We start from the raw sequence: 16,498 nt of genomic DNA, 5'->3' as shown, positions 1-16,498 counted from the left end.
AGTAAAACCATTTCATACCCATAATCTGTAATAATAGTAATACAATACATTTTTTCTTTGTTTTATTGAAACAACAATGGTGCCAAAAATTGCACAGTTTGCCCATTTACAATGACATCAGATAAAAATGTGAGAAATATAAAAACACCAAAGCAATACATTTTGACACAATAGTACTTAGACCTGAGAAGGAAATACTCTTCCACACCAGAGCCTCACCACAAATCATATATTATAAACCTATATATACCCAGACATTGGATATCTTCCCTTGTTTCAAGGGTCAGAGGACTAACTCGCTCTGTACAACAAGGAGCAGCTAGCAGATTGGTACAGGTTTAAAAGTAGCTATAGGCAAAGCAAAATAAAAGGAAACTGATACTCATAGACAGGAGTCACGTTAAATACCATTTGTACTTTCACATTACCAGATAAACACTGGACCTTTCTTGGTAGGGACAATTATAGGGAAGCCGAAGCTCTCAATCCAAATGAATACTACTCACTTTAAGATTGTGTTAACTTTTCAACAATATTCCATCAGCTTGTTACTGAAATGTAAGAGTTACATTTTGGTTGTCTCATCTGTGAAGTATGAGAGCATACATACTTATGTGCTTAGAACATCAGAACATGTTGATGACAATGTTGACTCAACATTGGAATAAACTATTGTATCCGTTAAAACCCTGGTTTCTTTACACTAATTTGGTTTGGTTCGGGATCCATTTTTAAGGAAGTTGAACTAAGCACCTATTCAAACTAAAATGCAGTTTAAGTTGTTGGTGGCTGCATTTGCCAAGTGGGCAAAGACAGAGATCATTTGTAGATAGAGGAGCAGTGTAGATTTTACTTAGTGTGATCTGATTCAAATGCTGTCAATGTTGGGGGAAAAGATAAAGAAGTTCATAAATAAGGGAGAAGTGTCTTTGTAAGTCATTCTGGATTTAGAATGACTTTTTCTTTTGGATAACCCAATGCTTCATACGTGACACCAAGTTCAGCCACCATGGATGACAATCTAGTCTAAACTCTTCTTGCTCTGAAAGTGTGGGGGTTTAGAAACGCATAATTTGACTGAAATCATATTACAGTAACCTCTCTTCTTGTTAACACACAAGTAATTTGACCAAATTACAATTTACTTAGTTTCCACAAATTATAAATGTTTGTTCAACTATAGGTATTGTTAACCCAGAATCATTTTAATTGCATTAATAACTGACAACATTAAAGGGGATAAATTGTGTATGAACTATTCACTTATTCCATGTGCATTTCCAAATATAACAAAAAAATAACTTCAGCTGCACCATCAGGATCACAGTCCGTTTCACCGGTTTAGTAATGGCAATATTTAAGATGGATTGTTGGTGAAATGTAGAATTTGATTCCCTGCATTAGTTAAGTCCAACTTTAAAGTACTCAACCTCACTCTGGACGTATTCAACAACTGAATGTCTGTCCATTTTAGAAAAGAGAAAACACAAAGCTTTACCCAATTTTTCAATGCCCAATATTACAAAATGTAACATTTGTGTGTATTAATGTATTACATCCGTAACTACGATATAATCACAGTGAACACCGATATAAAGCACATTTATATAAAAACATAAGTCTCACATCCATACTGATCTGTTTTACAAAGTACTGTATGTCACCAATGCACGATGAGGCAGACGCTGTGTATATCAAAGCACTAGAACTGCACAGGGAAGCTGATCACGTACACCACTGGTAACTGTATAAAGTCTCTGTCTCTGTCTCACACACACACGTCTTCACATTGGGAGTAACACCGCCATCTTTGGCGTAGGCTTGTATGCTTGCTTGAGGGGCAAGAGTGATTGGTCCCTGATGAACTTATCTTCACCATCTAAGCTTTTGCAAAATCCCACTAATTCGAAATCTTTCTGCCATGTTGAAGGAATGATTTTGTGGGTGAACCACATTCGCTCAGAACCCACATTCGCTCAGAACCCACATTCACTGTAGGCGTTTATCTTTGAGCCAAGACACTGCTGCTGAGGACTGAATAGTTTTCAAGTGCCAGGCAGGTATGAAGCAGAAAGGCACAGCAGCTGCTTCACTGACATGAGGGGGTGTGAGCAACAGCAGGAGGATACAAGACAAACCAATAAGACACATTTTCAACACAAAAAAGGCAAAACAAATAAAATAAAAAAAAATCATTACTTTAAATCGATTCTTAAACAGTTAAAAAAACTAATAGCCAATGGGTGTCATTGGCAACAGAAAACAAGACTAAAAGCAATACTGAGTACCTACGTGTCTTAACACCCACCACACAGCAAACCCTTTCCATCACAACAATGGTAATGATGGTTTGGATCAACTGTGGAAAACAGAATTTCTCTGGCTCTTTATATTTCAATCCAAAAGCTTCATGATATCAAATATTACATCCTCGTCTTATAACACTTTGCATTCAAAAGGATAACAGTGGTGATATTCTACGGTATATTTTTCTTTCTGTCAACGGACCCAAACCAACAATGAATTGATGCCACTTGGTATTGTATGAGTGTGTGTTTCCAAAGCTTGATAGATCTTCTTCCTCTGAGCCATATAGCTCTATGGTTGTGCAAAAAAAAAACCTCAGTGATATCACACTGTTGCACTGGTTAAATGTTTCTTCATTATTACCACCCGCCCCTGTCCTTCTTCTGGGCCTTTAAAAAATGAAACTATGTGAGCTGTTTTTAAAAGATTTACATCAGTAGAATTGAGATGCAATAAAACATTGTTGGCTTTCTGATGGCAGGAAGACAAATATAGAAATCCTTCAGCTTTGTTTCCCAAGTTGCTCTGAAAAAAGGTTTAAATCTGGAACCGCAAGAAATCCAAGAGTTAAGAAAAAACATGCAAATAGTACCTAGAGGTTATGTTGTTGTAGCTTCAGAACTTGATGTAGGTGACTTTAGTTAGCCAACAGACACATGACCAGTAGTTTAGTATACATTTTTTTAAAAGGAATAAAATAAACAGAAACAAACAAAAAAAAACATTAAGATAGAAAGTGGAATACACCTGCCTTTACAATAGTTAACCATGTCTTAATAAACAGTAACCATCAAGAAAGTTGCTCTAGCTGCACATATCGTAGAGCATGTGTATCAGCTGCAATACTGAACAGACGTTCCATAATCCCTCCAACCAATATAAATCCCAGGCTTAAACAAAGTAATCTGCTTTTTAAACTTCGCTAGCCTGAAGCCACGCCTCAAACACACACACACACACACACACACACAGCGTCTGCTGCATTGTGTCACAAAAACACCCAACGACCACAGGTGATCCTAGTCATTCCTAACCTAAGGGACCAGCTGTGTCTATAGTTTAAACAAGAAACTCAATGAATATTTATGATATGCCTCTTCCACTGCAGCTTATTTATTTGTTTAGCATATTTATCACCTCATTGACTTTTGGCGTAATCCCATTTAGCCAGTCGACACCTGTGCTTTACTGCCAATTAACACATTAGCCCAGGCTTCAGTGGGCTGTGGACATGTAGGCTGCTGCATCAAACACTACAGCTGTGCCAATGAATAGTCACCTCACTGTGAACTTGCTCATGTGTCATTGTTTAACAGCATTGATTAACAGTCCAGGTAATTGACTTGGCGGACTATGGTGAATTTATCAAGAGAACAGGGACAAATATGAGTGTTGAGCTAGACTAGTTTTGATTAGTTTGTGGAGACACAATGCAGCAATAACAGTCAGTAGTAGTAGAAATAGTAAAGTATTTGCAACATATAACACAGGAAGAAAAAAAAATGTATTTCCTGACCTATGCACATTGCCTGGCTAGTGGCTACACCACTGTTTTGACAGAACCTTTATTCAGTCACTGCTCTGTATCAAAAAGTGAATACAAAAGGAGAATGTAAACTCGAATGCTTTGGATTTGCTTATTGAATGAATGTATGTAATGACGCTGCCATTGCTTTTTTTTGTGGGGGTGCTACGACAGTCAATAGTTAGTAGAAGACACAACTATAAGTCATTGCTAAGCAGTAGGCAGAGTAAGAGGTAACAGTGTACATACTAGGAACAGACAGACATTGTAACAGTAAGACCCTGTAGTGAATCTCTAGTATCAGTAGCGTCACTGGTTGTGGAGTTGTTGCTCCTTGAAGGCAGAGCTATAGATATACAGAGTAAGGCAAACTTGGTTTTAGGTCAATCTTTCGGAGCCATAATTTGCACCAAATGTTCCAAGGCCATTACGTCATCTCACTTAACACCTAGTAGTAGTAATTGCATTGGAGCTTTCAGTGCTAGCATTGAGCAGACAGTCCCCCACACTGTGTATGTCTATGGCTCTGCTCCAGTGAGTAAAGCTGCAGGGCAGAGAAAGGCTTGTTATGGTGGAGAGATACCGTCAGAGCAGACAGCATGAGGCCAGAGGGACCAGGGCCACCAACAGGAAGTAGGTGATTCTGTAGAGGTGGAGTGGAGAGAAGGTCACCATGGCGACCGCCAAGGGGAGCAGGAGGCACGATGTCATAGGCAAGAGTTTACTTAAAGAAGGGAGAGAAAAAAAAGTCAGTGACGGGGGTAAGACATTCAGGAAGGAATGTGCGACAGTCGTGATGTGTTCTTCTTACCTGTTGCAGAGTTTTAAAGTGTTGCAGTTTATAAGCAGCATGTACACAATAATAAGAGGCACAAAGTGTGGCCAGCAAGGGTCGGGATCCAGCTGGGCGGAATACCTGAAGAGAACCACCACGTAGATAAGACACAGACACTCACCATGTATACCTTCTAACCATTGGAACATACATCAGTTTGATCATTTTACTTTGTTTTAGCATTGTGATATATTCGATGAGATAAAAAAAATATTAGAAAAATAATCTAATTATACTGATTTCCAGGTCTTTTATACAATTGTTTGTCACATAAGCGATAATTGCAAACAGTTGTATGGTCACTGAAAGTCCTGCTTTCAGCTCTGTTCCTCAAACAACACCAGCACATAACAAGTCCCTTTTTGTCAAAATCAGTGAATATCTCCTTACGATCTTCTACTTGTTCATACTGACTGACTTGTACAAAAGTCTGGTTTTAATAAACAACCTAGGTTCTCTAAACTAGTATGCAAAAAAAGGGGGGCCACTGTAGCTAGCAACATGCTGGTTTACAGAGCCTAGGCTGTGCATTAACACTGGATTCTGTTTCAGCGCACACACAGGAAGTACAAGTAGGAGCAAAAGGCTGCTGTGCCATTTATTCAGAGACACAGATAGTTAAAGTGTCATTCAGATAAAAACAGCCTGATTCATTTTGTCAAAGCTAACAATAAAATGACAGCTTTACAGATCAGGCTATCAGTGCTTAATGAAGTAAAACAAAATAGATGTTAGAAAGCCCTTTATCTCTTGGTCTCTAATATTTACTGCTGGGCATCACAGTTTGTTATGTATCTCGTTTGAGACTACAGATGCAGCCTGAAGGAAAGAAGTTAATTACTTTATCATAAACACAACCTTAGTGCCTTGCTCAACAGTGCAGGTGTATTGTCTGCCTTTCTTACAGTACCTCAGGTTACGCATCCAGTGGATGAGTGAGGGTGCCATGAGCATGACAGGTAGAGTGAAGAGCGCTGATAGACAGAGATGGAGCTCTAGGTCATCCTTCACCTCCTGCAGAGCACACTCCGACAGCAGGGGGGCGCCATTACATTCTTTAGACTTGCTCAAGGATTCAGCACTGACTGTGCCGTTCTCTACTTCCGTGTGCTTCCTGGGTGCCTGGAAAGATGGTGGAAAACGTCCAACTATTTACAAGTGAAATTTGATAATATAATCGTATTACTGTAAAATATTCTGGCAGGGCAATCACACCAAGCACTGCCATATGAAGCTGATAGTTGGAGCAGGGCAGTTTAACATGAAAATCTTACCAGATTCAACATGTAACTCAATGATCTTACAGTCATCTGTAGCCTCAGTACCTAAACATGCAATGGCAAACAAAGACAGTTATAAACAGAGTAATTAAAAGGGTTTTTATTCTTGATGCTACTCAGTGTAAGAAAGGCTTCATTTGTCTTATGTACCAGGACTCACCCTGTAAAGGTGGAGCAGAAAGGCAGCAAACAGTGAGAACGCGCCACACATCGTCCCACCAATAACAGTCAGACACAGAGTGATGAGGAGCTGGGTCCGCACTGGCAGGGTGCCACAGTCTCTAGAGACAGACGGCCTGCATATATAATAAACATTATTCAAAGGAGGTGTTTGTTCAGTGGTTACAGTTGAATCAGATTGTATTGGACACTTAGGAATAGATGACCATCACACATCCCATCAATGTGTGAATGACAGAACCTACCTGTGAAGTGGAGCTAATACGAGTGAGAAGAGTCGTATAATGAGCCGAAGCAGTGTGCTGCCCCAGAATGCCACAGCTGCCCCAAAGATGTAGAGCAGAGGGGAGAGGAGGTGGGGCCATTCTTCAACTGGTAGCACGCCCTCATGGAAGGTTGCATCAGCGGTGGTGGGGGGGAGGGCATCCATTAGTGGGAGGCGAAGAGTTGACCAGATCTCTTGAAACCAGCTACAGCTGAGGGGAGGGATGAAATAAATATCTTGGGTTTTGAGACTATTCAGGTATTTTCATAAAATATTCCTAAACAACATCCAAAGTCAAAAGACTGAGTGAATATTATTTCTGTGAAAATGGAAACATTAGACTTCCAAAGCCTACCTGAGTAAGATGTGCAGAATACAAACAGGCAGATTGACTTTATGAGGCTGCAGGCCCTTGCCCACCACCTGGCTCATGTCTGCAGCTCGCCCTGACTGGAGGATGGAGGACAGCTGCCCCCCACAGGCCAGGAGGAGCGTTACAGCTGTGTACACCGGCACCATGGGGACACAGAACCTCAGGATCTGTCAGATAACAGAGAGCACGTCACACACCTGTTTGTTCATTCAGAAACATATCCAGGACTGTTTTCATCCAAACAAAAGAGAAAGATACTGTCTTTTCTGATGCCACTAAAAGGCTTTAAAATAATTGTTTTTGTTTTTCCTTGTTGCGTCACTCTTGGGTTCAAGTAAAGGCAACAGAAACCACTCCATTTACTGTGTGCACATTGTTTTAGTAAGATATGGGAAAAGGTTGCTCTTCAATAGTTAGTTTAGCTTAAATACTGGTAGTCAATGGGTTACGTTAGCCTCTCTCCACCAACAAGATACACTTTACAATGTCCCTAAAAGGGTCCTGTGTGCTTGTTGTGAAATGCAAGCCCAGTTAAAGGCATGGTTTCTGTAGCCTTGTCTTGAACCCAAGTGTGGGGTAACATACAAAAAATAAAAATGTAAGCCTTTCCTTTAAAAAAAGACTTTGAAAAATGAAAACAAATTTGTACCTGTCCGAGCACTCTGGGTAATGACGCCCTTACTGACACCTGAGGTAATGTTCAGAAGATAAACACATTATTAATGTAATGTCATGTTTTAACACTGATGCTGCTGTGCAGTCGATGCTGAGTAGTACCTTATATTGGCAGTTAGGGGCAGTGTGGAGCTGAAGGAGGACATCTGAGGTGTTGTCTGTACGACTTGTATGGAGCATCCCTGAGATCTCAGTCACTGACGGCACGCTGACAGACCCAACACAGTAAGTCATGACATAAAACAGTGAATATAACATGGAACTATGCCAGAAACATAATCCACAGCTTGAAGACATACTGACATTACTAACCTGGCTGTGGTTAAAGAGTCCTCTCCAAACCATGGCACATTCATTCTGTACACATTGGGCAGTCTATCTGCTGACAGACATACAGTGATCTTCATTACATTTTAGCAAATGTGCATGTGTGAGTATGTATCAAAACACACACTTACCTTTCTGTGCTTTGCACTGGCTCGCAACATTAATCCTGAAAGCCTGATAGACCTAAAGACACAGGTGGTCAATATTTAATGACACAGCACTAACAGAGACACTGAGTCTAACAAGCACCAAGTGAATAAATTAATGATTTACCTGGTGAAAGTGTTGCAGCTTGATGGTGTGAAGAAGTCCAGAAGTGTTGACTGTGACATCACTGACAGTCAAACCTGGAAAAGCAACAGTCACTCAAAGGAATGCATCTTTCCTCTCATACTGTATATCCCAACATCAATAGTTAGAGTACTCACCGAAGGACAGGACATGTGGCACTGGGACAGACACAGTCTGAGATTCTTGTCTCTGCCACTCGCACTCCACTGTGAACTGTGGACCAGACAAACTTGTTATGCCAGTTGTATGACCAAACATCAGTGATAATTCAAGTTAAGGGTAGCCTTTTTTCTGCTTTTAAGAACTGTCTGTTTTCCTGGCAACTTTTGCTGGCTTCTCTCAGGCTTTTAGTTATAGTTTAGCTTTACGTTATTTGAACCATATCTTCCGATATTTCCCCTTCCAAATGAACAGTAATAACTTTGTTGATCCCCTGACTTCTGTCATTGCATCAGTGACAATGACATTGTATCACTGTCAGCTGTACTTAATTAAACCATGTTAGCATGCCAAATGGCTTATCTAAGATAGTGAAGACAGTAAACATCAGCACGTTAACTTACTTGTTAACTTACTGTGAGAATATTAGCATGCTGATGTTAGCATTCAGCTATCAATCACAGCTGTGCCGAGGTAAAGCCACAGCATCTAGAATGCTTTGTGAAGCAGCTCATGACTGTGTGACTTTCATCCCTAACAACAGCCGAGACAGATAAACGGAGACAAAGAGTAGTGACTTCATTTTCAATACCTGTCTGCCATTGACGTTGGATGCAGAAACGACCAGATGAGTAACTGAGGACAGGTCACTGAGGCTCAGAATCAGCACCTGACGAGGATTACACACAGTTATGAGCAACCAGCAGCAGCTCACACAAGACTGGACGTGTCTCTTGTTTAGAGGACCATTACCTTGTATGGGGGCAGAAGCTCAGTGCCCATGGATAGATCCACTGCACGCACACTAAACAAATCGTAAGAGAGTCAAAGAGGGGCAATGGTTCATCATCACCATTGTGATAGCAGAAATAATCAGATTCTAACCATTCAACCAAAATGAATGTATAGGATAAATGTGGCAAGGTTAGAGACAGAATCATATTCTTACCATGAAGAGCCGTTTTTGTTCACACAGCCGTACACCCAGCTACTCATCTCCTGTTGGACAAAAAAACGGTTTTCTTTCTATATTTCTATATTTTATATTTGGCTTTTGCACTTCTATGTTTAAACGCTTAATGGTAGCTTAATAACCAAACTGAATTGCAGTATTGATCGCAGAGGTCTGACACCACGCTAAAGGAAAGGAGCAATGCAAAAGGTTGTTTCTCAAACCCAAAGATATGACAACATTAGCAGCACAGTGCTGGAAACTCACCATGTTGTTGCTCCGGCAGTAGAAGTGGCTGTAGGCTTTCCTGCGACTCGACAGGGCAAACACAAAGTATTTTTCCAGTCCTTCCTGCAGACAGAGAGCAACACTGAGGATTTTTTAAATGTTTTTTTTTTTTTTTTTTTTTTAAATCACATTGATAAAACAACTTATCTTGACGTGCCCTAAACATTAGTGTAGTTTGCATTAGATGATTCAAAGATAATGTACTGTATTTTGCTTGGCTATGGTCGGCCATGAATGCAAAGAGAATCTGGCCCAAAATCCTGACCGTTTTAAGGAGTTTATTTTTCATATAGTAACACCACTGGTACCTTTGGTGTGCTGTAAGCCAGACGCAGTGTGTTCACTTCACTCCATGCTTCAGGCAAATCTGGAAAGGGGGAGAAAAAAAAAGACACACATGAGTTGTGTGACATAACTTTGCATAATAGATTTAATGGAAATTCCTAATATGTCATACACCTGTACAAATATGGCTTAAACAGCACAACAAAACATGCACATTTCTGTTAATCCCAGCCTCTCCATTGTTTAGTGTTTCTGACCTAGGATGGAAATGGAGGTGTCTTCGGTTTCTCCCAACTCTCTGACAGGGTGTCTGATGAAGTGATGGTTTAGTACAGCCATTTTGGTCTCTGGGTTATCTGTGAACTAATAAGAACACACTGGTTAGATTGGGAAAAGATGACGCACTTGCCGTGAGAAAGCAATGATTTCTTTGAAAGGATGCAAAGTCCTCCTAGTCTTTACCACAGCCCTCCACATTTCACACAGAAAGATAATTAGTGGATTAACGCTTGTTGTTCTGACCTGTCTGGTATCAGGGTCGATGAGGTCGAAGAACGCCCTGACAGTAGCAAGAACAAGCTCTTTGCACCTGGAACACACAGATGTAGACCATGCATTTGAAGAATCTGCATAATATGTGAATATAGTTGTAAAAAAAAGGCATTATCTGCAAAAACATAATCTGTGTATTTTACCAAACGATGGACAGATGGTCAGTGGACACCCATGTCCTGGGAACTGCAGTTGCCTTGACAAGAATGAGAAGACATTGAAAGCAAATGTGAAGAGCAGTGCAAGTTCAGACCCAATCTACCTTCCCTTTTGCATCTAATAGCTCCAGAAATTTTAGTAAAAGAGAAAATACTACCATTGAAGCAGGGGCTTTATGATGGCATAACATAATACTGTACAATAAACTACAGTATATAGAGGATTTGACCTAGTACATTCCGTGGAACAATACTCACCACTAGTGAAAACTTATTGGGGTCTCCCGGGGGACACGGTAGGGATATCAGGCCAGAGCGGACCTGGTAGTCACGGTAACCACCCCCAACAGACAGAACTGTGACGTTCCTGAGCCTCTTGGCCTGGTTCACCCATTTCTGTCTCACTGCAGAGTAGAAATCTACACAGAGCAGGGGCAGAGAGAAGGCAACAATACAAACCTTCATTTATCTGTATGTAATAAATGAATAAATAAATAAAAAAGTTCAGTGTCAGTTTAAGTGTCTTATATTCCATCTCTAGTTTAAGGTATTTTGAAAGATCAGTGAAATCAGCAGTTGTGTGTAGGCTTGAAAGGAGAAGTCCATATCTCAGTTGTCCTTACCCAGCAGGTATGGGTCCAGGGCCAGCACTGGAGCCAGGTGAGGGGAGGCCTGGGTGATGATGAGGCTGACCAGGTTGCTGTTGAAGCGGGGCAGAGTGTAGAGTGCCCGGGCCACCACTCCGCCCATGGAGTGACCCACCAGAACCACACTCTGAGGGGGGGTCTTCAGGTGCTGGCAGGCAGAGAAAATAATAGGATAAGAATATGAGACAAGGCTGTTAAAACGCTCACCAACTGGTTGAGCTTAGGCTTATTACAGCCACCAGACAGCAGCAATAGAAAAATTAAAGGCTTTAGTCTGTGCATCCAGTGAGTAGAGCGACTGCCACATGTAGGGAGGGGGTTGACAAAAAAAAGATGTATCGTTTCTCCTTATTACAATGCGTTACTTGTGACCCGTTTCTCTTATGGTAGCAGTTGTCATGATTTTTGAATCCGACACGTTTTAAACAAGAATTAGTTGCATTGCAGTGTGTTTTGACAAACAAAACTAATTTAACCTCATTTGAGTTGCGTTAGTCGTCTCATGTTGCTTCTAGACCTCAGATGGTTGCCAGAAGACTTTCTACAAAAGCTTCTTACTGTCACTCATGCTAGTACAAACCACTTCTGTATGTGTGTGTGCAGTTCTATATTTTACAGGTTAAATGCATGTTATGTGTTGACAATGATCCCCTTCAGGTTGGCAGACATTATTTTAAACGGTGAATGGTACTCATTCATTTAGGCAATTCAGATTCTTTTTTGATACTTGTACCTCGTCAACTTCTTTGCTAATGCTGTGAAGTCAAAGTCAGAGTAAAATAATTGAATTGCGTACAATTTAAAAGCAGAGAGGGTTGAAACATGATCTGTGTTTAATATTACTCCAGCAGCAGCAACCATCCATCATAGAGTAAGTAACCCTGTCTGTTGAGCAGATGGTCTGTGGGGCTGACCTTGTATAGCCTCAGGATGGCCTTAATGCTCTCGTGAAGGAAGTGTGTCTGCCTGAGCAAACTGCCGCCGTACAGTGCCACCAGCTCCTCGTTGAAGTCCACAGTGAACACGTTCAAGTGCACACCTCCCTCCATGTTCTCAGCCTTCCTCAAGGCCACAGAGCCCAGCGAGCGAGCTGCATGGACACAAGACATTTCATGCTGTTAATTAGTGCGGTTAGGCTACGTGTATTTACAGAGAGCAGAAAGCACAAATAGTCAAATCACACAGATGTGGACTGTGGGGTCAAAGCTAATCCTAAATGAATCCTCGACATATGACTGGCTGCAATAACTATTTATGCACAACTCTTATGTGCAAAAAAACGGTTTTCATATTTTTAATTATTGATAAAAGTCATCACGTCCCAAGCTTCTTGGGATCCTGGGCAGCTCTTCCTGACCTAAAAAGGAAACACTCTCTTTACTGCTGAAAAGGCTCATTAAATTTACATAGCCTATCATGTCCCTGTATGGAAGACCCTGAGAGATACCAGCAACTTTTGACTTGGAACTGCTACTTCAGCAAGCTCTATGAACTTGTGAAGTTGTAAAGCTTATCACACACCAGCTGTTAATGAAAATAGATCGACAGAGTTTAATTAGGACAAGAAATGTGAAGGAACATAGAGCAGTGTAAGTGCAAAACGTGTTTGCATTCACATAAGTAAAAAGCATGGGTGATCTCCTCTTACACACAAGTGATAGCTAGAACAGGCAACAAGCTAATCCAAGGAAGGATTTGTGTCACTGCAAGCAAAACTGAGTTACTGTGTTAGAGAAAATATCTTGTCATCACAATGTTGCAGGTTTGATTGTCAAACAAATAATAACTTACAACTCAAAGATAAGCAAAACATAGACTATAATGTAAAAGTGTATCTTTTTTTCTTAATATCATTTCTTAAAACAACAAACAGGAGGTAAGCACATTTGTTGGGGGACTATTTTCAGCTTAAGATTAGTCCACATTTGGCGCTGTAGTGAGTATTTACAACAGCCAGGCGGTCTATATTGGATTGACCCAAAATAAACCTGAGTGTGTTCAAGGTAATGAAGGGACAGGTCACCCAGTGCGACGTGTAGTTCACTGATTGTGTAAAAGACCATAATGACAGAGAAAATATTTGCTACTAGGATAAATTCATTGTTGGTTTTTGTTTTATGGGATTTGTTGACAATAAGAATAAAAAGAGAGAGAGTGTTACAGTGTTTTCCATAACACTGTAACACTGCTCAACTCCAAGCCCCTACACTAGTGTATTATGTATACACTACTCTGTATTATGTATACACTACTCTGTGTATTATGTACTATTATTATTATAGCGCTGCTATAACAAAAAAAAAGTTTTTATTGATTGCACTACTGGTTAGATGCTAAACTGCATTTTGTTGTACTGGTTGTCTTTACTTGTGCAATGACAATAAAGTTGAATCTAATCTAATCTAAGAATATCACCAGCCCTACTCTTTTAAATCTATACGTAAACGCCATTGGTTAAGTGAACAGCTTCTTAAAATGATAAAATAACCTTATCACAAAAGAAAATTCTAAACAAAAATACAGCAATGTAAAATGCTTGAAAAAGCCGAGATTATCTCATTTTCTCATGTTGGCATGTGAATACTAGCACCATATACAAAACACAAACTGAGTAAACTAGATTGTTGTGTCATGGCAAGCTGAAAATCCACTGTTAACAGTGTGCAAAATGATAAAGGGCAATCCAATCAGCTTGCCAGCCAGGTAGAGAATCATCAACAATCCTCAAATAACCTCAGCAGATCCACCCACTGAAAATAAAGTCGGCTCCTCCCACTTGTGTATCTGATTGTCTTTGCTGTCCACAGCTGCAACATACAACTTTCCCTTTTTTCTTTTAGTTAAAAAGGTGCTGTAAGCGGAATGGTTCTTTTAGCTAACTTCCTGTCAGTTACTGCAGTTAGCAGTCCCCTCGCTCGTCCCTACGTCACCACATTAATGCACTGCGGTCTTCAAGCAGCGAGTTATCTAGCATCATCTCAGATCCATAAGTGTGATAAAACATGATACAAACCATCAAAACAGACATTGGGAAGGATTTATACCTGCTCCGCCATTGTAGGCAAATAAACATTCACACATCTGTTGCTCTGCGGGTGCACCGGCAGTGAGACGGGTGCCGGTTTGTAGCGTTCTTTCTTCTGATTGGATACTACTTTCGAGATCCCCGCACAATTTAATTTGCCGATTACATGCAGAGCGGGTGACGGAGAGATCGGAGGTATGAAACGCGCACACTATAAGTGATCACTGTATGAATATAGAGCGATTTAATATGTATATTAACCTAAATATATCACTCACTTCACCTTTGACTTGCCATTGTTTTCTCATTTTGCTGGTTGGTGATTTAAATGCTAAATACTGAAACGTGTCTTTGACCAATCTTTATTAACCTTCCATTCATTGTGTCCACTTACCTTGTTTGTAACTGCCTGCATTTCCAGGCAGGAAGAGCACAGGGGCCCCGGTGAGTTTGAGGGCCTGGGTCTCCTGGGCGTACACACCCTCTCCGTACAGGTAGAGCCCGTAGGCTGGGTACAGCCGGGCCACACGGCGAGGCAGAGACACACGCTGTGGAGCACACACACAGACAAAAGTGTGTTAACCCCTTGTCATAGTTGTAAAAGACATACATAACAAGAAATGTCCAGACCGTTGTTTCAGACAGAGGTACCATCTTTGGCAATAATAGGGTTAAGGCAATAATGATCAGATCTGAAATTATCCAACAATTGATCAAGTTCCACTGGAAGAAAATAAATCAAACAGTTTTTTATGATTAATAATTATACATTATTATCCAAGTGAAAATGCTAAATCATGGCTGTTTCCAGCCTTTATGTGACGATTTACAGATTTCATAATAATTTTTTTGATGATTGTAAATTGAGAATTTCTGAGTTTTGGACTGTTGGTTTAACAAAGTAAGCACTTTGAAGATTTCATCTTGGTGTAAGTGGAACCATGATGGAAAAATATTTTAGGATACTGGTAAATGATTAAGAAAACGTGCATGATTATTCGAAAATCGAAATATATATTCGATGCAGCCCTAATATTGAAATATAGTAGGCTACAGTATAACAGTACCTTCCCATTCTGCTCAAACAGCTTTATTTAGCTGTAAAACACAACCGAAATGTGAGCTTTATCACAGTTATGATGTCACAATCAAATCTTTGCTGTTTACCTTGATATACATATTTAACTTTAGGAAACATTCATACTGCTAGCTGTAGTGTGGTCTGGCTGTGGAACTTAAGAAATACTAACTGAATAATCACTTCCTCTCTTATTTGCCCTTATCTTAGGCGGTGACCAGTCCAGCCCTGATCCAAGGGAGGGAAGCATGTCCATTAGCCTCACAATCAAAGTAAGATATCTAGATAGATACACAACGTAACGTAACAATAGGCACACACCCAGCTGTGCTCCACTTCCTGACTGATGAACACATTAAAACGTGGATGGAGACCTAATGTGGCTTGGCTAACGTTTGAACAGCAACTTCAGCTCTCTGCTCCACGATAAGAGGATTCAAGGATCACCGGCTGTTTTATGGTTTTATACTCTTGCTAATTTGGGCTAATCCAGTCGGAATCCCCGATAGACACTACACGCCCCTGCTTCCAATATAACCACACAGGTGCGCGTGCCAGCAAGAGAGCATTGAGGAAATGCACTAGGCGGCTCAGCCCCATACCTGGCCCTAATTGCTGCATTTGGGTAACATTAAACCATTTCAAAACATATACTTGACAAGGATCATTTCTTGAAACAACAGTTTGTTTACGTTGATTGCATATGAACGAATAATGTAGCAGGACACAACACACGTAGCCTCGGCCAGCTAGAAACAACACAACAAACACAGCACCTTACTGGCTAATTACCGCGCGCGAGGTGTTATCATAATACAGTCTGTGTTATGGGAAATAATTAGCGTGGCTACTACTCACCCGGTACTCTGGGTATTCAAACATATAGGTCATACTGCATCTGTTCTCCTCGAAGCCACTCAGCAACTCCCGCAGGCCGACCGCTAGCAGCCCCAGAGAGAAGCCGTAAAAGGCCACAGTGGCGAGTTTCATGGTTGAGCTAGGACCCCGGTTGAGAGATATTACAGGTGTGCCATCTCCATGTCTCTAAAATTCCTTCTGTAGCCTCCTCGCGGTGTCAAACACCACACTGGGCTGTCACACTCACCGGTACAACCTCACAACAGGAACCACACAAACAGCAGTGACTGGCAGTTTATTTGGCCAATAGGAGAGAACCTGAGAAAAATGGACCAATAGGATAGCAGGTAGTGAATGACAGCATCAAGTTGGTTCTGCTCATAGGTTCTGCTTAGCTTTATGTATTTACTTATTTTTCATTGCATTGTCTTTTTGGAT

The 16,498-nt window shown here is 40.7% G+C and overlaps 1 protein-coding gene across 2 annotated transcripts; it reads right to left on the bottom strand.

The window, feature by feature from the left end:
• Nucleotides 1-47: 47 nt before the first annotated feature.
• Nucleotides 48-16,252, bottom strand: pgap1 (post-GPI attachment to proteins inositol deacylase 1). Of its 2 annotated transcripts, none has more exons than XM_080038235.1 (26): nt 16,061-16,252; nt 14,519-14,672; nt 12,014-12,189; nt 11,076-11,247; nt 10,711-10,871; nt 10,438-10,490; nt 10,265-10,331; nt 10,000-10,105; nt 9,766-9,824; nt 9,437-9,520; nt 9,167-9,216; nt 8,971-9,022; nt 8,810-8,887; nt 8,196-8,271; nt 8,041-8,114; nt 7,899-7,950; nt 7,753-7,822; nt 7,543-7,648; nt 7,415-7,453; nt 6,748-6,932; nt 6,373-6,603; nt 6,108-6,243; nt 5,942-5,992; nt 5,578-5,789; nt 4,644-4,748; nt 48-4,556 (listed from the first exon to the last, which is right to left on the bottom strand). In XM_080038235.1, exons 1-26 carry the CDS (start codon nt 16,190-16,192, stop codon nt 4,418-4,420), a joined length of 2,820 nt encoding a protein of 939 aa, XP_079894361.1. In that variant the 5' UTR covers nt 16,193-16,252; the 3' UTR covers nt 48-4,417. The 2 variants fall into 2 exon arrangements, with proteins under 2 accessions (XP_079894361.1, XP_079894362.1); XM_080038236.1 differs by having other exon boundaries at nt 7,753-7,819.
• Nucleotides 16,253-16,498: the final 246 nt, after the last annotated feature.

The sequence above is a fragment of the Ammodytes marinus genome (assembly GCF_949987685.1).
Source record: "Ammodytes marinus genome assembly, chromosome: 12".
Taxonomy (NCBI): Eukaryota; Metazoa; Chordata; class Actinopteri; order Uranoscopiformes; family Ammodytidae; genus Ammodytes; species Ammodytes marinus.
Note: the sequence above shows the minus strand (reverse complement) of the source record. Positions and strands in the feature narration are given on the sequence as shown.

Coding starts and splice junctions, on each gene's coding strand:
- pgap1 (XM_080038235.1), bottom strand. CDS start 16,192: ATGAAACTCGCCACTGTGGCCTTTTACGGCTTCTCTCTGGGGCTGCTA. Junction 10,106..10,264: donor TCGACCCTGATACCAGACAG/GTCAGAACAACA, acceptor TGTTCTTATTAG/TTCACAGATAACCCAGAGAC. Junction 7,823..7,898: donor CCAGTGCAAAGCACAGAAAG/GTAAGTGTGTGT, acceptor TATGTCTGTCAG/CAGATAGACTGCCCAATGTG.